The sequence below is a fragment of the Mastomys coucha genome, unplaced genomic scaffold (genome assembly GCF_008632895.1).
Source record: "Mastomys coucha isolate ucsf_1 unplaced genomic scaffold, UCSF_Mcou_1 pScaffold5, whole genome shotgun sequence".
Classification (NCBI taxonomy): Eukaryota; Metazoa; Chordata; class Mammalia; order Rodentia; family Muridae; genus Mastomys; species Mastomys coucha.
Genome location: NW_022196911.1, coordinates 56,807,916 through 56,829,308, shown reverse-complemented (window position 1 = coordinate 56,829,308; position 21,393 = coordinate 56,807,916). Strand labels below are relative to the sequence as shown.

Below are 21,393 nucleotides of genomic sequence, written 5' to 3'. Positions count from 1 at the left end.
GGAGGTGTGCGAGCAGAAGCAACAGTCTCGGGCTGGGAGAAGTCTCACCGTAAGCTCAGATCTCGGAGCCCTGCAGTCTTGACTCATCTGGATGCTGAGGTTCTTCCCTTCCTCCCTCCTTCCTATGGGAATAGGGCCAACCCCAGATGTGAATACACATACCTAGCCGTAGACCTTGGCTCTGCTGTGTGCCAGTGGAGTTATGTAGAGCAGGCCACTTCTCTGCTTGGAGCCTGATGTCCTCATGGGTAAATTGGGGATAATGAGTCTACCCACCTTACGGATTGTTGCCAGGATTAAGCCTAATGACACAGGGACAATGCCTGGCACGGGGCCTGTGGACTCCCACCTTAGGTTTCCCACTTCCCCTCCCATACTGAGCCAAGAACTCAGCCTAGCACTGACGTACACTTGTTGGGTCTCTGGCCCTTTTGAGGCCTTGAGCTCCCTGTCTGAGAAATGGGTACAATAAACACTGAGTCAATCCACTTCTGAAACACCAAGGGGACGGGGCAGGAAAATGTTGGGGGAACCATGACTTAACTCACTTTCCTTTTGGGTCCTATCCTAGTCAGCCTGAGTAGTGACCAGAGCGGGCCATAGGATGTCTGGACTTCACACTCCAGAACTGAGGGCAGAATTATCCCCAATTTACCACCACCCCTTTCTAGGAGTGGAAGGTAGAGGCAAGGAGTCTGTCTGCCAACGAGGAAGGAGCACAGAGGAGGTGACCAGACTGAGCACCACAGCACTGAGTGTTCTGAGCCCTTTTGAGCCCGTAAATCCCCAATTGCTGCCTTGCCTGGCTAGGGACCTCTCACTCACAGGAAATAGTTAGGGTGGATTTCTTATGCCTTCTCGCTACCAAGGCTCTTTCCCAGAGACAAGAGGTAATCCACCATGCCTGCTGGAACTTGCTGTGTACAGGAAGTGGCATGGCAGGGAGTTCCAGAGCGTAGGCCACTGTCTGTCCAGGTGTGGCCTCTCCACACAGGGTGCCATGCTTGCCCCCCCTGTCCCTGAAGCTCTTCACTCTTAGGCAGGTTGGATCCTCCCTCCAGTGAAGTTGAGGAGAGAAAAGTGGTTTGCAGATCTCAGGATCTGCCGAAGGTAGACACCAGCCCAAGCACTGGATAACTACTTCAGGCTCCGCCACCCTCTTAGAAGTCTCCCACAGCCCTGCCATAGGCTGCCCCTTGAGTCCTGCTCACTCCCAGCATCCTCAGCTTGTCTTCACCCCTCCCGCAGAGCAGGTCACACTGGGGGACTCTATTCTGCCCTCAGGTCTTCGAGGGCTGATGATCGCTGTAATGATGGCTGCTCTCCTGTCGTCCCTGACCTCCATCTTCAACAGTAGCAGCACACTCTTCACCATGGACATCTGGAGGCAGCTTCGGCCCAGCGCAGGAGAACGGGAGCTGCTGCTGGTGGGACGGTATGGGGGAGGCAGGGAGAGGCTTCCACAGCACCGCTATCTGCCTGTGGGGTCCTCGCCAGATTTGGGTTTTGAAGGATGCATAGGAGTTTGCTGTGCAGAACAAGAAAGAGGTCAAAGTATCTGGGGTACATTTGTCATCCTGAGCTGACCCCAGTTATGAGAGTCAGCTTCCCCAACTACATTTGAGATCTTTCCAAGCCTTCTGGTTTGCTCAAGCTTCCCTACATGGAACCCAGAGCTAATCCTCAAACTGGCCACACCCAGGCCACAAGGGTGCCCCTGTCTCAGGCGTCTGAGGACCTGTCATTTCCTCCTGCCTCTCAGTTTTAACTTACTCAGACCAGTACTCAGCCCACCTATGGCCTCTGCTAAGAGTCCTGTCCTCTGTAGAGTGACTACTCCCCACTGTGCTCCAGGCCACCACCAGATACCTCCCTCGAATAAGGGACCTTAATACGTCCAAACGAGCCCTGTGCAGGACACTTCTGCCCTACCCCTGTGCTTGGCCCTGTGTGTGGTGGGATGGGCCAGGGCAATGGAGAGTGGGCACGTAGTGTGCCTGCTCCTCTCCCATTAATGAAGACTTCCTCCTAGAGCCTGGATGCCAGGCCTGGGGCAGGGGCTATCCCAGTAGTTGCCCTGTGATGCAAGCTTAGCCAACTTCTGTGAGAAGAGCCCTGTTGGGGCATGCCTGGGAGCCAGGGTGTCATGAGCTCATCTGCAGGCAGGGAGCCTCTGGCTTTTGCAGCCTGTCAGGTTCTTATCGACCAGATCTGGTCACATGACTTCTGACTGCCCGTTTGCTCCGGCTTCTCTGCAGCTGCTGTGTGACCAGAGGCTAGTCCTCCTGAGACTTTTTCCTTGAAAGAAAGCCCTTCAGATTCCCATCTCTTAGCCTCTGCCGCTGGACATCTCCCTGTCCCACGGTGGGTCCCCCATGCTCTGGCCTGGCACTGTAGCAGCCCTAGCAGCCTGGCCTGTGGCCCTCATGCCTCCTATCTCCCTGGTCTCCCAGAAGCTGGCCCTTCATAGTTCTGACTGTAAGCCGGAGAGCTGTCAGAGGTAACCTAGTTGGAGAGTTGTGAACGGACAGTGGTGCCCCTCTTTTCTACTTCCCTCCCTGCTGCTCCATTCTGTCTCTTCCCTTAGTTCTATGTCCAGCAGGGCAATATGGAGGACTCAGAGCCCCTCCTCCCCAGCACGCACTGTGCCAGCCCCCTAGGAGAGACTGGATGTGAACGCACCCCTGGAGGCTGTTTTAGGAAGTGGCAGCCACCTCCTCATCCAGGGGCTGGGTTTGAAAGATGGTCCACAGTGAAAACACAAGGCCCGGGAGCTGCTAGGCCCTCTGGCTGGAGGGTGGAGGGTGTGTCAGTGGGGGCCGCCTGGCTTTGAAGAAGCCACGCCCAGCTGTGTGCCAGTCTAAGGGTTAATTAGCCTCAATCAAAGTGGCACCTCCTCCTTCTGCCCCACTCTGCCCCCGGTCTGGCCAGATGCAAAGTGGGAAGGCAGGGAGGTGGGGGGAACCCACTCACCTACCTGCACACAATTCCCCAGTCCTGCATGGTGCGGGGACACGGGCTTCCCCCACCATACTTCTGGATGAGGGGGGAGAGAATTCAGACAGCACTAGCCTGGTGGCGCAACCTTCGAGACCTCAGGATTCCTTCAAGGCCCCCAGGCCCACACTCCCCCTGGGTTCCCTCAGGCGTGGGAGGGGTGAGAGGGGTGGGAAGCTGTTTGCAAAGCAAACTCCAAAGTACCACCACGGGCCTCCAGCCAGGCCTTTGGAGGAGCGAAGTGCTCGAGGGCCGCTAGTGGGTAGATTGGGGTCACCCGCCAAGGAAGGACTGAGGGCACAGAGCCAAGGAGATGCTGGCTGGGATGGCGAGCTCAGGAAGACACTGCCGGACCCAAACACTTGCATGCCTGTAGATGTGGCACACAGAATAGAGAAGGCAGGAGCAGAGCTGAATGACTGGCAAGAGAAGGAGCAAGGGCTCCTGGTTCTTAGTAGCCTGTGCTGAAATGGGCGGAGGGGTCCAGAAGCAGGTTTTGGGGAGCGGGGTGTGTGGTACAGAGCTGAGGCAGGACTGGCCTCTGCCACCTGCAGGGTGGTCATCGTGGTGCTCATCGGTGTGAGCGTAGCCTGGATCCCGGTCCTGCAGGGCTCTAACAGTGGTCAGCTTTTCATCTACATGCAGTCAGTGACCAGCTCGCTGGCGCCCCCTGTCACCGCCATCTTCATCCTGGGCATCTTCTGGAGGAGGGCCAATGAGCAGGTGGGTGGCACAGGCAGATCCGGTTGCCGTTCCCTTAAGGGTACCCTGCAAGTTCTTTGTGATCTTCCTCTATCTCTTCTTTCCCCAGGGGGCCTTCTGGGGCCTGATGGCTGGGCTGCTGGTGGGCGCCCTGAGGCTGGTCCTGGAATTCCTGCACCCTGAGCCCCCTTGCGGCCAGATAGACACCCGGCCAGCCCCACTCCGCAGCCTACATTACTTGCACTTTGCCATTGCCCTCTTCCTCCTCACCTGTGCTGTGATGGCGGCTGGGAGCCTACTGAGTCCACCCCCTCAGCAAAGACAGGTGAGGCAGTTCTGTCTCCTGAGCCCAGTTACCACAGGCCCCACTCCTGACCTGTCTCTGATGGATCCCTGACTCTGCTCACATCCAGATCTCTGCCTCTAACTCCAGATATTCCCACGGTTGACTACTAACCCTTCCTGGCCCAGACCTTTGTCTTTGAACTAAGCCTCCTTCTTTAACTGACCATCATCTTCTCTGGGGCTGCTCTGTCTTTCCACACCTGTTTGAAAACCTTTTCTCTGCAGATTGAAAACCTCACCTGGTGGACTCTGGCTCCAAACTGGTCCTTAAGAACCAAAACAAGTAAGTGGGTAACCCAGGCCTTGCTCCTCATCCCGCCCCAGGCTGTGGCTGGAGATATGGACACTAAATATAGTCTTCATCTCTCACTGGCCTACTTTACCTTCCTCTAGGTGATGACCAAACACCCCAGAAACGTGCTTTCTGGACCCGAGTGTGTAATTTCAACGCCATCCTCCTCATGTGTGTCAACATTTTCTTCTACGCCTATTTTGCCTGATGCTGCCCCCACACCAGTGGAAAGGCGGGGGAAGGCGGGAGCTTCAAGCCCTCAGGACCACCTTCCTTCCTGGGTTGGACATGAAGACCGGAGGAAGTAGAATGTGCCCACAGATTCACAGTGGGTCAATACCAAGTGTCTGGCCGAGCCAGCAGACATGGAGCTCTGAAAATATAGTGGAGAGTCATTTCAAAAACAGCACTTAAAAAAAAGTCAGATATGGGGAGAAAGATTGACATCCACTGGTTAATGTTTTATTTTGAATATGCAGGTACAGGTTGGGAGCATAGGGTATGCCAGGCTCACAGCTTGGGGGGTCTTGGGCCAGCCCTGGACTCAGGGAGAACCCCAGGTGTGCCTGCAACCTGGGCTCTTCAAGGGACTAAAGACAGCCACAGAGGTACTCTCTCTGTCTCTCTTTCTCTGTCTCTGTCTCTTAGTCTCTGCTTCTCTCTCTCTCTCTCTCTCTCTCTCTCTCTCTCTCTCTCTCTCTCTCTCTCTCTCTCTCTCTCTCCCTCTCACCCCCACATCCCTCCCAAAGCCCACCACCATGCCAGGCCTTGCCAAGTCTGACTCAGTTTGCCCAATCTGAAGATGCTCTGACTCTGGGTAGCAGCCGCTCGGGATGCCCTATGGCCAAGCACCACCACCCTCTTGCACTATACATTCACTCAATGCTGGCTATAGTCTGGCTGTTCCTCCTGGACCTGCATAGCCAAGGCCTCCAAGCCGGGCTCTGCCATAGCCAACAGGAGGGGACCCACTGCGTTGCTTCTGTCCCTATCATGCCTCTTCCAATGGGATTCACCTCTATATAACCTCATTCCAGTGCTGGTGGGGTAAGGCCAGGAGGCCACAAGCTGTTGGAGTGGGAGGAACTTTGCACTCTTATAGACGTTGAGGTTGCCCAGAGCTAAGCCAGTTCCCAGTAACTTGCACAACCTGAAACGCCTTTGGAAGATGAGTAGCAGTCGGCTGCTCAAGGGAAGCGCTTTCTGAGCTGGGCCCTAGCCATTAGCAGTTGGTCCTCAAGTCTGGAGAGGATGGGCCTTGTCAATGGCGGGGCGATGTCACAAACCCAGTCAGGCCAGGAGCTTCCCAGCCTGGTGGTGACCAATATTGGTCCTGGTTAGTGTGAAGAAGCTGAGCCCAGAGCATTGCTCCTCTGACCTTGTGTGGTCACAAGTGTACCGGTTGCACATAGCTCCGTGGGAAGAAGCCCAGGCGCCCACCTGCTCGGCCCCACCACCAATGCGGGTCCTCACGCTCCACAACTTCCACGATGTCACCTCGGCGGAGGCTGAGCTGAGATGGGTCTTGTGGCGAGAAGTCAAACTGGGCCTGGGCAAAGCAAGCCCGGGATGGCTGTGGAGAAATTGGGGAGCAGAATAGTCAGTGGCCTTTGGAGGCAGCAAGCTGTCTGTCCCCAGGAGCCCCATGGGATAAGTGAGCTGCTGTGGGAGGGGGCATGGACCCTCTGCTGCTCAGGTAGTGTGTGGAACTTAAGTCCTGCCTCAGGTGGGATGTGCTTAGGCACCTGATTCTCTCTGGGTCCTACTCCCTACCTCTGGGCCCACATACACATGGTAACTGATGCCAAGCATGCTTCCTGGCTTGGGAATTGCTAAGGAGAGGTTTCTGCTACAGCCCCCTCAGGCTTTCGAGAGTGGACAACCTGCTCCCGCTCTCTGCTCTCAGGTCTGGGCGTGGCATCTGCTCATCTCTACCTCTTTGGCTCCAGCGTCTTCCCTACTGCCCTTGCCAGGCACCTGCAGTGCCCAGCACAGAGCTCTCCTCTGCCTCTGCTGAGCCTGCAGAACTTCAAAACAAGATAGGATCAGTGGGCTCTGCCCAGGAAGGAAGGAGTTCACCCTGCCCCCTGCCAATGGGTGACTCCAGGGCTCTGTCAGAGCCAGTACAGGGGTTTAGGAGACTGGGTCTCAGAAACCAGGAGCTTCCAGCTGACCTTAGCTCACCAGGCTGGGCACTGGAGCCATGTGGGAACTACTGTGATCTGATCACAGTGTATCTCTCCTGGTAAAGCAAACCCATTGAATGGAGGGAAATTGAGGCCTAGCTAAGGGTTGAAATGACCCTCTAGGCCACATAGCAGGCTATCAGGAAAGAGGGAAAAAAAAAAGGAAAAAAAAATACAAGGCCTGATTGTGTGAAGTTGGGGAGCCTTCCCCCCCACCCCCGCCCAGCCTTGGCTGGAGTCATACTCCCCTCCTTTCCACAGCACTCAAGTTCAAATATGTCCAGATCTTGATTTGTCCCAGCCTCTAAGCCAAACACCGTGCTGCGCTAATAACCCGGTCGGTGGCTGTCGTCATCCTAATGAGAGTGAGAGCTGCTCCTGGCTCCCTGATGAAAGGGCAGGCTGCTGGCAAATTGCTGTTATTGTGAAGGATAGGGGTGGATCTCCCTACATGCTGGGCCCAGCCTGGCCTTGTCCCCGAGGGTCACGCTGCCCACATCCTGTACAAGTTCAGCTCCTCCTTGGGGAGCAGAGAAAACCAGGAGTTCTCATGAACTGTCTTGCTCTCAGCCTTAGTTTCCTCATCTGTATAACGGGAACAGTGAGGTGCTCATACTGCAGAATAGCAGGCTCACCGCAGCCATTGGGAGGCTGAGGTAGGAGGATCACTACCTCAGTGTGAGATTTTAAGACCCACCTGTTGTACACAGTACATTTCAGGCCAGCAAGAGACACATAGAAAGACCCTGCCTCAAAACAAAAATCCTGAAACCAAAACCCAAGTCAGGGTGCATAGAGCAGCTCAGGTGTGGGACTCAGTGGATGCTCAGACATACATTCATTGACAAGCACTTATTGAGTACCTACTGCATACCCCAGACTATTTTTGTGTTGGCAAAGTGGAGTTTCTGCACTTTCCACCTTCTATGCTGTCCTTCCCCATGGCCCTGCCCCATCCTTAACTCCTGTAGGGACCACACTCATCTTACTTTAGCATCCTGGGCTTCTGGGGAATGCAAAGAGGTGCCCCTCAGACTCAGACCGGCTAGTCCTGTCTTTACCTTGATCAGTGGTTGCTCATCACACAGCAGGATCTGCCGCCTCTTGGCGATGGTGGTGGTTCGGTAGAAGTCGACCAGCTCGTTGATGGAGTTGAACTTCTCCTCCCACAAGAAGTACTTCCCCGAAGCCTCTCGAAGCACTTTGAAGTGCTGCACCTGGTCGCCATAACTGGGGGGAAGACCCAATACCTCAGACCTGCCCCCACCTTTGGAGCCAAGTCCTGTTCTGGGGAGATCTGGAGTCAAAGGAGGCAAAAATACTGGGAGCCATCTTGGCAGCAGAATATGGGATTCAGGGTATGGGTGCTAGACAAGGTCACTTCCTTGCTGTGTGACTTCAAGCAAGTTGTTGAACTTCTCTGAACCTCTGCTTTCCTATAGAGATAACACTTCATTCGCTGGGTGGTGGTGGTGCACGTCTTTAATCCCAGCACTTGGGAGGCAGAGGCAGGCAGATTTCTGAGTTTGAGGCCAGCCTGGTCTACAGAGTGAGTTCCAGGAAAGCTAGGGCTACACAGAGAAACCCTGTCTCAAAAAAACAAAACAAAACAAAACAAACAAACAAACAAACAAACCCACGTCATTCAGACAAGAAAGCTGAAAAATGTTAGCTGGCTTATTGGCATCATCACTGGGCACCTATGAGTCTCCTCTCTCATACTTCATACCTCTTTAGCATCCCTCAGAGTTTTGACATTCTCCCTCTTCCCCTGTCTCCCTTCCCCTTCCCCCCTCAGTCCTCACAGTACTCTGGGGGTTGAGTCCCAAGATCACCCTGACTCCCACCAAACTCTGCACCTATGAGCGACACTCAGATATTTTGAACATCCCATGTCCGCAAGAGGTTTCTATAGCTGCTATTGCCTTCATGAGAAACCCAGCTCTTCAGATTCAAGAGCTAGCTTCTTGTCTTTGCTGGCCTCTCTGACACCAACGGCCCCTCTCCTTTTTCTTTCTTTGCTCAGCCTTTCCAACCAATGCAACCAAACTGTACCAAGTCCCTGTCCCTGTAAATCAGACTGTCCTGTTAGGGACCTGTCTGGGCCTAGCTAACAAATAACCTGTTGCACACCAGGACAGCCTGCTAGCATGAGTGAGCAGAACAGTAGCAGCTACAAGGTCTGGGACCCCTTTTCTGTCACAGGGTGGCTGGTGCTGCCTCCTGACCCAATGCACAGTAGGGAAACTGAGCCCGGAGTGCAGCCACCACCTGTTCAGAAATCCACAGGGTGGGGCTGCTTCTCATCAAAAATGCTCACAGGAGCTCTTCCATTGATTACTGGTGGGGATAATGGCAGTTGTCACTCCCCGTCGGGACAATATGTCCCAGATATTCCCAATGCGGCCTGCTCCCAGGGCTGCGCCCTTCAGAGAGACCAACCCCCTCCTGAGTTCTGTAGCCCCACCTCGAGGCCCTCCACGCTCAGTCTCTCCCCAGCCCCAGGGCTGGGCTGCTTTACATGGTTAACAGTGGAGATTCAGGATGAAGACTGCGCTTGGAATCCCAGGATGCTCCCTGCCCAGCCCAGTCTAAAGTCTGGAGAGGGCGTCAGCTCACGCCTGTAACCCCAGCAGGGTTTGTAACCCCAGAATCCAGTTTGAGACTAACCTAGACTACATAAACAAGCATCTCTCTTGGCCTTCCAGTAGGGAAGAATTCATGCATTCTTACTCACGTTCAAGTCCCTGATAAACTGACCCCCTCTGGAGAGCCAATATCACAATCCTCATGTGGCCAGGGTTCAACTTTTGGGTCCCTGCATCCTTATCCAGTCTTATTGTTCACATAATTCACAAAGGCTTGCGTACAGGCACCAGAGTGGAGAGGCAGAGCTTCCCTGAGGGTCCCTCACCTCAGACTTTGCTGGGGGCTTTTCCATGGGGGCTGGAGCCACCAGGTGACCTGGCCTTGAGTCAGCCTTAATTATGCTCTTTTGGAAGGGCCAGTTTCCCCAAAAGGAGGGTTCTGCCAGAGGTGTCACAAATCCTGAGGTTCACAAAACTGCTTATGAGCGGCCAGGATAGTATTTACAATGACTAAGCTGTAGATGCTGAGAGTGGGCAAGGGGCCGTAGGCCCACCTCTCTGGCCTCAGGTGTAGCTGCATGGGGAGGGGTCATTATGAGCAACTGGGTGAGTGTGGTTAAGAGTGTGGAGAAAGGCAGGATGGGGTGGGGCAGGCCAAGCTCAGGACTCCTAAATTCTTGTTCCTCCATAAGCAGCCCAGAGCCTGAGGCTTGGAGAACTTTGCAGGGGAATGCTCTTGGATCCCATGGGAGAACTGGGGGATGGGGCATGGGGCCAGGAGTTCTAGAACTTTCCAACCTGTCAGCTGGGAAATCTTCAGGGCTGGGCAGTGTAACAGTCAAGGCTGTGTGTGGCATGTCTTGTCCTTTCTGCCACTTGCTCATAGCTGCCCCTGTTTCCCAGCTAAAGAGAGCTAGGCTGTCTGGGAGGGGGTCCATCCCTCTATGTCTCCATCCTACACTGCTCATCAGGACCCCACCATGCCCCCAAGCCCCAGAGCTGAGTTCCAGAGAAGAGTCAGCATGGGCTGGACTCCTGGTGTCTGCAGTATGTCCTGGTATATACTGTGTCTTCACGGATTCCCATCTCTATGGAGGTGACTGCCGGCACCCCTTGCTGGGCAGCACTTTGTGACCCTGACCCCAGCCCCCACTGTGCTGTGCTGTGCCTGGTCCCTGCATTGGAAAACCCTAAGGTCTTTGTCAGGCCAGTCTCACTCAGCAAGTTTTTCCTTGCAGCAGCAGCAGCAGCAGCAGCAGCAGCAGCAGCAAAGAGGAGAGCCAAGGTTGGGTGGGCAGGAGCCCATGCTCTCTCATTTTCCCAGCTGAGGCTCACATGGGCCAGGTCTGGGCACTCACTGTTCCATCCACTGGGGAACGAAGGAGAGCAAGGTCCTCACTGCAGCACACCGGGAGGACAGGGATGGCCTTGGGAGGACTGGGCACTGAAGAGACAGTTCCCTGCCAGGTCTCTGCATCTCAGAAAATGGCTCACCAGGACACTTGAGCTCAGCAGCACGTTTCTCGCAGCTCCGAGGGTTGGTTTCCTTACCTGTACACTGGGATCTGGCAGCCACAGCTCTGCTCATTTTCCCCAGACCCCATTATTGGCTAATCCTGTGGTCTTCATCACTGGAGTAGCACTCAGGGAACAAGGACCTTTGTCCTATTTGGTGGTGCTCCCAGAGACAGGACCTGGTTCACAGTGGGTGCTCCGTGTGGCACTGGTCTGATGGTATAGACAAGTGTGTGCTAACTCCAAGGCACCCATCTGATGGTATAGACAAGTGTGTGCTAACTCCAAGGCACCCATCTGATGGTATAGACAAGTGTGTGCTAACTCGAAGGCACCAATCTGATGGTATAGACAAGTGGGAGCTAACTCCAAGGCACTCGTGGCTAGAAAGGAAGCAAGACACTTTAATTGGGATCTATCTCCCATCAGCCATAACAGAATAGTCTCAGGGGCCTGGATAGGAGTATGAAGGAAAAGTTAGGCAAGACAGATGCCAGCCAGTGGGCTCAAGGGGGTCAACTCTCTGAAACCTGCTCAATGAACTGGCTGTGGCAGTGCATTGGCACTGTTGAGCACCCAAGTCCCACCAAACCACCGGTGACAACTTTATGTGTCTTGGCGTGAACTTGAGGGAGACCCATGCCAGGGAGAGTGAAAGATCCCTATACTCCAGGTTGTGAGGTGGACCTCAAGATCACAGGTGAAGAATGACCACCAAGACAGGACCAGAGCCTGACTAAAGGCATACATCAGTCCCAAGCAAAACCAGGGGAGACCAGGGCTCCCAGTATTCCCAACCAGTTTGTCTTCCAGAGAGCCCTGGGCAAGAGCAATGGAGCCAGAGGTGGCCTCTGAACAGAGGGCTCCCCTTGGGCCATAGATAGACAGTGCACATCCAGAGCATAGCTCTGTTCATCCCAATGCCTACTTTATGGACAGAGAAGCTGAAGTTTCCAGGATCACTTGCCTGGATTTCAGGGCTAGGGGGTATCAGAGTTGAGACTCACTCCCATTCTGGAAGTGAGTTTCAAGATCCCTGGCTCAACCTAGGAGGAAGCAAGGATGGAGATGGCCACCTGGTGGCCTTAAGTGCAATCGCAGTGCTGAGCTGGGGAAGCTCTGGCCAGCCAGGTCTAACGTGGGCGGGTGCCTTCTGGATTTCTTGAGAAGGGACTGGTGGGTGTGTGCCAGGATTTCTTTGCACACCTGCACTGGCTGAGCTCGCCTATTGGAAACCTATCCCAGCACACTGCCATCTCCCCTTCTAGTCAGGCTTGTTAACATCCAAACAGACCTCACTGTCCAACCTCTGATCGGATCTACACACATACTGTTCCCTGTGCCTGGCACCTCTAGACCCCAGCAGAGCTCCCACACACGTTTAAGGCTGGACTCTGCTGCCCCTTCTCCTCTCAGAGCACGTCCTCTGTTTGTGGACTTCCTTCCGCACCTGTGCATGGTGGAGCTTCTGGGTCTATGTTTATCCCATACTTCTGCCCTTCTGCCCCTGTCCTAGTGTGGCTAGCCAGGACCACCCTCCAAGAACTGCCAAGGAAGCCTGGGTCTGTGGGGAGCTCAAGAGGAGTTGTGATGGGGCAGGTTTCTCTCTGCTCCTACTCCAGGCCTGATCTGTGCTGGGTGCCCCCGTTTGGCTAGGTGATCTTGGGACCTTGGGAAACTTTTCGGGAGTTAATGAGACTGGGCTATCCTCCTGATGGTGTCATCCCTAGAAGTCACTTCCTGTTTTGACCTGTAGGGTGTTAAGAGGCAGGATGTCCAAGCCAGACTCAGGTACAGGACCTTCCTGTACATACGGTGCCAGATGGGCAAGAAAGCTGGAGAAGGTGTGGGGACCTTCCTGAAGTAGCATGGCTACTGCATGGTCAGGGTAGCTGCTAAGCAACTGCAGGAGACAGAACACATGATGGTGCACTGGGCTGTGGCCTTACAACAGTAGCCCCATCCCTGTGTGGGTCTTGTAGCTCCAAGGGCAATCAGAGCAGACGGGAGGGACGGCAGTCCACAGGAGCCTCAGGGTTGTCACACACTGCCCTGATCATTGGTATGCCTGTTGTAGAAAGCCACTGGCCAGAGGTCAAGCCTGGCTTGGGAGCAAGCATTCTTGAAGAGCCATAGACACGCCACACCTTCCTCTGTCCCTTTAGCATTCCACTACTCCAGACACAGTGAGGCAACAGAGTCAGTCCTAAGCCATGTCATCAGGCCCTGACCCCACCCTCTTCCTCCTGCTTCCTGCTACCTCCCCCTCCCAAAAAAAGTCCCTCCTCCTCGAAGCCAGCAGGGGGAGGGCTGCTCTGGATAGAATGTCATCATCCCCTTCCCTTCTCAAAACCCCTCCAGGTTCCCTATTGCTCTGAGAGAAAACCCATGCTGTGTGCCAGTCCTCTGCCCTGTGCCCCCCTCCCCCCTGCCCCCACCTCTGAGTGTGAGCCAGGCAGTTTCTACTCCTTGTTTCTTGCTTTTCCCACCACGTGGCTTTTGGGGTTCATGCACAAAACATCCAGGACATCCCACCTTGGGGCTTTGCACTGCAGCTCCCTCTGCCTAGAAGTCTGCCCTGCACGAGGCAGAAGATTCCCTCCCAGTTTGGAGACCCTTCTCTGATAACCCCACCCCCCCAAAGCCTGTGTTTCTTTGTCCTCTGTCTCCACAGTACAGCTGTTTCTGTCCCCTTTAGTGTTGTTTCCCAGCTACAAGGCAGCCTGGCCCAACTTAGAAGTCAATAACCCGCCAGGGTTGGCAGCCAGGGGTTGCCCTCAGCCCCATCTGCTTTATCAGACCGAGGAGCCACTATGTTCATCGTAGTAAGCCACAGGGTCCTCAGCGCAGCACCCCTGCTTTGGTTTTTGTTGCCAGGTACTATCTTACAAGGTGTGAGTTCCTCCCTATGGAGTAAATAACAGCGTTCTGCTTTAGGTCTACTGACTCATGCTTCCAATGACCTATTTTATCTATGAGGAAACAGGCTCAGCAGGGTTAAGTAACTGGTCCTGCGCCACACAGCCACAAAGCGACAGCATCAGAATTAGAAGTACCTGGCCTCAGAGTCTGTGCTCTCAACAACATTGTCATGAAGTGGGACCCTGTCAGCAGAACTTTCTGGACACCAGCCTGGGGCCCCACTGGGCATCCTCCCCCACTCTAACCAAGAGACCTCCAATCTTGTTTGCTGAGCCCTTTACCTAGCCAGTGGCCCTGCCAGGCCTGCCCCACCCCCTACCCCCGCCCCCGCCCCCGCCCCCACCCACTCCGCCCCAGAGCTCACTTCACAGAGACGGAGAACTCGCCAGGGGAACTCTCGCTCTCCCTGATCAGGAAGGCTCCTAGGTGGTTGCGCTTCAGCAGAGTCTCTTCAGCCAGCTGTCGAGAAATCCTGCCTGAGTACCACCTGTGGGGAGAGGGGACCGTGTCTGCAGGTATCCGTTAGGTCGGTGGCAGTGCCGGCCTTCATTCCCTCCTCAGTGGTATCATTGGGACCATTTAACACGTGGGGAAATTGAGAAATAGGGAAGAAAATCAAGGTCACATAGGAGAGGCAGCCAGAGCTGAGGCAGCCTGTCCTGCTGTTTCCTACCAGGCCAGGCAAACCCACACCCAAGACAGAGTCAGGTGCTTCACCAGCCGGCACGCCTGTCTGACTTGTAGATGGAGATTTTTTTTTTAAGATTTATTTTTATTATTTTTTAAATTATATGTATTATATGTAAGGGGTGGAGTATGTGCATGTGAGTCCAGAAGAGGGTGTCAGGTTTCCTAGAGTGGGAGTTACAGGTGGTTGTGAGCTGTCGGATGTAGGTGCTAGGAACCAAACATGGGTCCCTGGCAAGAGCAGTATGAGCTCTCAAAATTATTTATTTCTGTGTGGGCACATACATGTTCAGGAATGTACATACTACGTATATGTAGACCAGAGGACAACCAGTCGGTTCTCCCCTTCCACAGCTCTGGGGACTGAAATCAAGTCACTGGGCTTGGCAAGAAGTGCCTTCAATCACTGAGCCATCTCACTGACCCAGGACAGAATTTTAAAAGTTAAGAAGCGTAAAATTGTGCTAGGGTGTGAGTCAATGGAACGCTAGCCTAGCGTATGCAAGGCTCCATGTCCATCCTCAGCACCACAAACAAATAAAGGTGACATCAGTAATAGTGGCCTTCCTTCCCTGTGCCCCTCCCGAGCAGGAGCAGACTTAGTACAGAACGATGCCTACTAAGTCTTGGGACTCTTGCAAGGCAGGAGCAGCCTCTCCTGGGGTCTCTCCTGTCTGCTGGGCTAGCCAGCTTCTGCAGCAAGGCCCCAAGGGCCTTTCTAGCCAGCCACTCTCAGTTTACTAACCCTTAGGCATTGCATCGAGTTCCTAGGGTAGAGTGCTGGAACTAGAGGGGGTTCTCTGGGAGGTGGGGTGTCCCCAGGAACAGGAGACTGCCTGTCATACCTAGACATAACTCCAAAATCCACATTGGAACTTGGTCTCAGTAGTGGCTATTTTTTGGTGGTCAACTTGACTACAACTGGAACTAACTAAAACCCCCAAATAGAGGGCACATCTGTGAGAGATTTTTGCTTAATTTGAAGTGGGAAGATCTACTTCTGGTCTGAATCTCTGAGGTAGGGAGACACACTTTTAATCCAGATCTTTGGAATTAGGGTAACCCACCTCTAATCTGGGCCACGCCTACTGAAAGCCTATATAAAAGATATGGAGGAAGGAAGTCTTTGCTCTCTGCCTGCTTGCCATTGACTTGCTAGCAAGTCCATTCCTTCATTGGCATTAGAACCTACTTCTGCAGGATTCCAGTGTATACTGAATCAGCTGAGACGTCCAGCTTTGTGGACTGATTCTTAGACTTTCTGTTAAATAGCCGGCCATTGTTAGATTAACTGGATGAGAGAGAGAGAGAGAGAGAGAGAGAGAGAGAGAGAGAGAGAGAGAGAGAGAGCCCTAATACAGTCTCTACAGCAGAGGTGAGAGGTGGGACCACACTGGAACAGGGTCATGGGGATGGGTCTGGTAGGCTGTGAGTTATGGAGGAAGGGTTCAACTTGAACACTTGACTTCTTGAAGGACAGTTGAGGGAAGTTTTAGATCTCAGTTCTTACCGCTCCATCTTTGACTATACCATGTTGCTTCTTGTACTGGGGTGGGAACTGAAACCCAGGGAGGACTGGGGTCTCCCAAGAGGCTGCTTAGCAAGTGTAAGGTTCACCCACACATAGCTGCTCATGAAGGGCCTTCATCACCAGCTGCAATCCCAGTCTGCTTCTTGCAGGCTAAGTGACCCTGGACAAGCCACCCAGTTTCTCTGTGCCTCTGCTGGTCTATGAGGCGACAGGTTCTGTGGTTGGTTGGTTGTTTCTGAGACAGGATTTCTCTGTGTAGCCTTGGCTGTCCTGGAACTCACTCTGTATACTGGGCTGGCCTCAAACTCAGAGATCCATCTGCCTCTGCCTCCTGAGTGTTGGGATTAAAGGCATGCGCCACCACTGCCCATCATATAAGATGATGTTAGTAGTTCCCACCTAGGTGGGCAGTGGGCCCCTAAAGGAACAGCTGAAGGTGTTCCTACCTGCTGCTTTCATAACATGCTTCAAACCCCACGTCCCACACATCCCTGGGCCTGTTTCCGTCATCCCTGGCAAACTTCTATTTGAACCTCCAGGCCCAGGGGCTTTTGCTGTTGCTAAGGAGCCTTTCCTGCCCCTACAATCACCTCACTACCCTCCAACTCCACTGAGAACACAGGGGCTGCATCTCCAGGTCCAGGACAGAGGACATCCTGAGCCTGGCATAGGGAGAAGCTTCTAGGACTACAGCACCTCTCTCTCCCAGCCACCACATCAGAGCCTTCACACCCAGGATGGGATGATCCTCACAGCTGTTTTGGGCCAGGGTAGGGCCTAAGATGACCAAACTGGGCCAGCTACTCAGCATGTCCCTTAGGAACTGGGGAGGACCTGATCATGACCCTGCTTGATCCAAGCATAGGCAGGTGGGTGTGCCAGGGGCTTGGGTTCCTTGACTCTTGAATATCCTGATGAGTCCTCTTTTGTCCTGGCCCCCATGACAACCTGACTGAGGACTGCAACCCTTACAACCCCTCTCCTGGTCCTGGGTCAGGTCTGTTCAGTAGTTCAGACTCTACAGCCTTCCAACCTCTGCCTTAAGCCCTTCCTGTAGCCACGCAGGTGACCACAGCCTGAGCTCCTGCATGCCCCAGACCTCACCTGGCTAGCACCCAAGCAGCACACTATGGTTTTCTCTCTTCCCCTTATGTTCTCTTCCTGTCTCTAGGTGGGGGTGTGCCAGGCAGGAAAGCCAGCAGAGTGGTTAGGGATGGGGACCCAGAACAGGTGTTGCCACCTCCGGGTACAGCAGAGGAAGCCGGAGGTGGCAGCAGCTTTGAAAACAAGCAGAAAAAGACAAAGAGGAAATACCCTTTGAGCTCCCCCCGTACCTCCTTCCCTTCCTCCCAGCCACACAGTACAGCTTCTATCTGCTGACTGAGGTCCAGCCTGGCCTGGCATCCTCATGGCCCTCTGCTCCCTTGTCTCAGTGCCTGAAACTCTTCTTGCCTGTCCCATGTACTTAAGGTTCTGCTCATCAATTTCCTTACCTTGTTCTGTCTTCCTCCCTCTTTCCACCTTCCCCCACAAATACCAAAAGTCATTGCCCTTGTCTATACAGCCAACTCCTATAAATCCCTCAGCATCTTACTCATTGCCGTTTTCTGAGAGGCACCCTGATGCTGCCTGCCTTTCTACATGTATTTTCTGTGCCCCGTATATCCCAGCGTTCTGATCCCCCTTTCCTTGTATCTGGCTTCCAGGAACCAGATCAATGACCCAGATGCCATTTAAGGAATATCCATTTCGTGTTCAAGGATCATTTATAGCTGCCCAGTCAGTCTGAGAGCAATACTGGATGCCATCTGCTAAGAGCCTGACCTAGGTCCCAGGACTGAGATATCTGGGCCAAACTGGACTTCTAGCCTAGCCAAGCCGGACCAGTCAGCCAGTCAGTGCCCATCTTCTTGGGGTGTGTTGTACCCCAGGCAGCTTGGGTCTGGCAAGGCAAGGTGGGGTGGCATCGCCTCCAGGTAGATGGTGGCAGTGGTGACTACTCACGGGTGTGGCTTTACACGGATGTAGTTCTTGGGAACAAAGCCCTCGGCTCCACGGAGCTCGGCCTTGTACCAGTTCTGGTCATCTTCCATGTTCAGGATCTGTAGGAAGGAACAATATGTCTACTCGGCCACCTACTGAGGTCCTGCTGCCTACCAGCTCTCAGGCCTTTCCCAGAGGACAGAGCCCTGGATGGGGACCTGTTGGCCTCTCATAGGCCAAGCCTGCCTACTGGCAGGTAGACATCTACAGGAGGTCTGTGCATCCTGTGAGACAGATGAACCTGGGCAGGTTTGGAGTTAGAGCATGGGTACTTTACACCCTTCCATCCAGACCTCCAGGGGCCTGGGGAAAGAGAGTGGATTTGTGTCCCTTGGTTCTTGACTGAGCTGTGTCTGAAGGAGCCCAGAGCAGCCACTCAATGACCACTGAGATATGATATGAAGTTGGAGGCCCCCAGATGGGTCAGAGAGCTCCAACAGGTGACTACCTTGGGTCACATGTATTTAGTGTTTGGTATGACAGTGAGGATCGGGAATGGGGGGGGACAAATAAAAGATCCCATGTTCTGATGAGGTCAGTTCCCAGAGTCAGGCCCAGAGGCTTAGACTTCACAGCTACCCTCCAAGCCTGTGGCCCTGTCACCCCAGGTAAAGTAGCCAGAACTGGGTAGAGAGTCACTGGGTGAACTACTGAAGGGTGGAAAGCAGGCCTAGGGAGGGGACAGGCACTCTCCATCCCACGGGTAGGTTTGCCCTGTGTCACTCCAGTTCTCAAGCAAGCTGAAGAAGCTGATGTCACCAAGTGCTGTTTCCCAAACAGGTTTAGAGAAGGGACGAACCTGGCCAGGGCAGCACAGCATACACAGCCCCTACAGTTGGTAGGGAGCATTGGCAATGCTGGCCTTGGGGGCCTTGGCCCACTGGCTCTCACCCCACTGGCCTTGTCCCTGGTGCCAAGCCTGAGGCTCTTCTCTGCTTAGGAGCGGGCTGCAGAGCTGGCTCCCCTCTGCACCAGGGCAATAGAAATGGGGAAACTGATACGTCTACGTGTCTTCATGTATGATCTGTAAGTGAGAAGCAGCTAAAAGGCTTGGCTTGTTCCTCAGCCCAGTCCTGAGCCCCAACCCCTGGGGAGGCAATGAAGTCAGGCTGAGTCCTTCCTTCCTTCTGTCCTTCCTGGCCTGAAGAAGGTCAGCAGAGCTGGACAGATGGAAGGGGGTAGCTAGCTCTGAACCACTTTCACTCTAAATGAGACAAAATTTCCCCAGTGTGGCCACAGCTTGAGAAAGAAATCCTACTTCCGTTGTCTCTGGGGATTTGGTTCCAGCACTAGCTGGAGCCCTGTGCTAGCTCCAGACATTAGCTTGTCTGTTAATGGGCATAGCTATGGCTATGCTATAGTTCATGTCTCATGCTATAGTCCCCATGTGGCCAGCGTGCCCTTAACCCCGGCCATGTCCTGCTCTGCCTTCATCCATCTCTTTGTGCAGACCAGGGGTGCTTCTGTGCTTACCTTGCTGAATTCTTACTGTTGATGGAGCCCTGGACCCTTGGAGCTGTGGGAACCCCCACCCACCCACAGAGAACACACTCCAGGTTAGTACTGCAACCTAGGTCAAGCTCAGAGCCCGTCTGTCCCACCACTGGCTCCGCTGCTGGCTTTCCTACTGCCCCCAGATGCAGTCACTGACAGCTTTACTGAGCACCTACTGGGTGCAGACAACAAAAGGAGTCCTGGAGGTGCCCTGAGTGATGGGAGCCTGTCCCCAGGGATGCCTTAAAGAAAGTGAGAGACAAACAGCTGCTTCATGCAGCGAGGAGTGTCCGGGAGACACTGTCTGGACAAGGAGCTGCCAGAGGGGCACACGGTGCTCAAGAAAGGCAAACACACACGCACACGCACGCACGCACGCACGCACGCACGCACACACGCACACACGCACACACGGAGATGCCCTGATTTACAGGACAGGAGCATTTCAGAGTTCCAGGTCTGTTTGGACTACATGGTTAGACCCTGTTTGTGGTTCTCCACCCTTCACCAGCAAAAGGAAAAGAAAAACAAAAAGAAACCAATGATGAAAAGATAGGGGGACAGTGTCCAGGATAGAGGGAATAGGGGAACAGCCAGGGCAGGAGCTCTGAGATGAGCCCAACTTTGGCTCCTTGAAAAGAAGTCATGGGTCCAAGGAGCACTGCACTAACTCCATGGCTGGAGGGGAGGAGCAGGAAGAGATGCTCAGATTCCAGGCAGGAGTCCAGAGCTGGAAGGTTTCAGGGGCCGGTTGCTAAGGTGCACGGTGCCATCAGCCTTCCTGGGAGATATCAGACTGAGTCCCTGGGGCAAGATAATCCTGGAGAGATTGTGTGTGTGTGTGTGTGTGTGTGTGTGAGAGAGAGAGAGAGAGAGAGAGAGAGAGAGAGAGAGAGAGAGAGAGAGAAAGAGAGAGAGAGAGACACAGAGACAGAGACAGAGAGACAGAGACAGAGAGAGAGACAGAGGAAGGGAGGGAAGGAGGGAATGCATAGCACCATGTTTATTCTCTAGCTCACAGTGGCTTCTGTCTACCTAGAAGGACCTGCCTGTCAAAGAGGGCCTTCATTCCTGGTAAGAGTCACTCAGGGCTACATGTACTGAGAAAGCCTATGGTCTAGGGGGTTTCCACTTACATTTTCTGAGCAGCACCTGGAGAGGAAGTTGTGTCCCACCTGCAAGCTGGCACCACTTGGTGTGACGTAGTTACACCCGCCAGAGCCCAGGGGAGGGGCTGGACACCAGCACACAGTATAGGCCTGGCCAGAGAGGAAGGGAGCTGCCATACACAGGGCTCTAACATTTCTAAGCTACCAACAGCAGGGAGAGACTGTAGTGAGAGGTAGGGAAGCACTCTGGGGTCCAATTCAAAATGATGCTAAAAAAAATCTGAGAATGAAGATACTAAATAATATTTAACACAATATATTAACAAATTGAAATGCATAGGAAGTGTCGATGGGTGGTGGTCAGTACTAATATATCAAACAAGTTCATCGTGACCATGGCTAGCCGCTGGCAGCTGGCTGCAACAGTGGGGGTGTCCCCTTTTATCTGTACAGTTTTCCTGCCAGTCTGAAAGAGGTCTAAAGCCTAGCCAGTTAAAATCAACACAGAAAGGATTACAGGAACAACCAGTGCAAGGATTGTGAAGTGGGACCTAGAGGGAAAGTGTTTGCCCGGGATGCACAAGGTCCTGAGCTCATCCCTACCAGTCTGAGAAAAAAGGGTGGGGCACAGTGCGTGTACCTCTAGTCCAGCACTGAGGAGGTGAGGCAGGAGGATCACAGCAGGTTTGAAGCGAGCCTCGGGCTACATAGTGAATTCAAGGCCAGCCTGTACTTCCCAGGGAGGTCGTGTCTCAAAAACAAGAAAGAGGGCCAGGGAAATAGTTCAGCAAATAAAGGCACTTGCTTCGAAGCTTGATGACCTGGGTTTGATTCCTGGGACCCACATGGTGACAGGGGAGAACTAAGTTCTACAAGTCATTCTCTGACCTCTACAAGTGCACTGTGGCGTCTGTGCGGGTGTGCACACACACACACGCATGCACACACGCAAGTCTAATTTTTTTTTTTTTTTTTGGTTTTT

General features: G+C 53.7%; 2 protein-coding genes across 5 annotated transcripts in view; one reads left to right on the top strand and one right to left on the bottom strand.

Moving 5' to 3' along the window:
* Slc5a10 (solute carrier family 5 member 10) overlaps positions 1-4,782 on the top strand; it is a 48,201-nt gene extending 43,419 nt beyond the window's left edge. For all 4 annotated transcript variants that reach the window (XM_031351437.1, XM_031351439.1, XM_031351440.1 and 1 more), the window contains 5 exons: positions 1,285-1,435; positions 3,552-3,720; positions 3,809-4,024; positions 4,270-4,327; positions 4,438-4,782. In XM_031351437.1, the coding sequence (XP_031207297.1) occupies positions 1,285-1,435; positions 3,552-3,720; positions 3,809-4,024; positions 4,270-4,327; positions 4,438-4,544 (701 nt within the window). In that variant the 3' untranslated portion in view covers positions 4,545-4,782. The remainder of the gene's footprint in view (positions 1-1,284; positions 1,436-3,551; positions 3,721-3,808; positions 4,025-4,269; positions 4,328-4,437) is intronic.
* Positions 4,777-21,393, bottom strand: part of LOC116077111 (GRB2-related adapter protein) — a 20,845-nt gene continuing 4,228 nt past the window's right edge. The window contains exons 2-5 of the mRNA XM_031351441.1: positions 17,770-17,867; positions 13,912-14,034; positions 7,584-7,752; positions 4,777-5,909 (exon numbers count right to left, since the gene is read on the bottom strand). Of these exons, the coding sequence (XP_031207301.1) occupies positions 5,724-5,909; positions 7,584-7,752; positions 13,912-14,034; positions 17,770-17,867 (576 nt within the window). The 3' untranslated portion in view covers positions 4,777-5,723. The remainder of the gene's footprint in view (positions 5,910-7,583; positions 7,753-13,911; positions 14,035-17,769; positions 17,868-21,393) is intronic.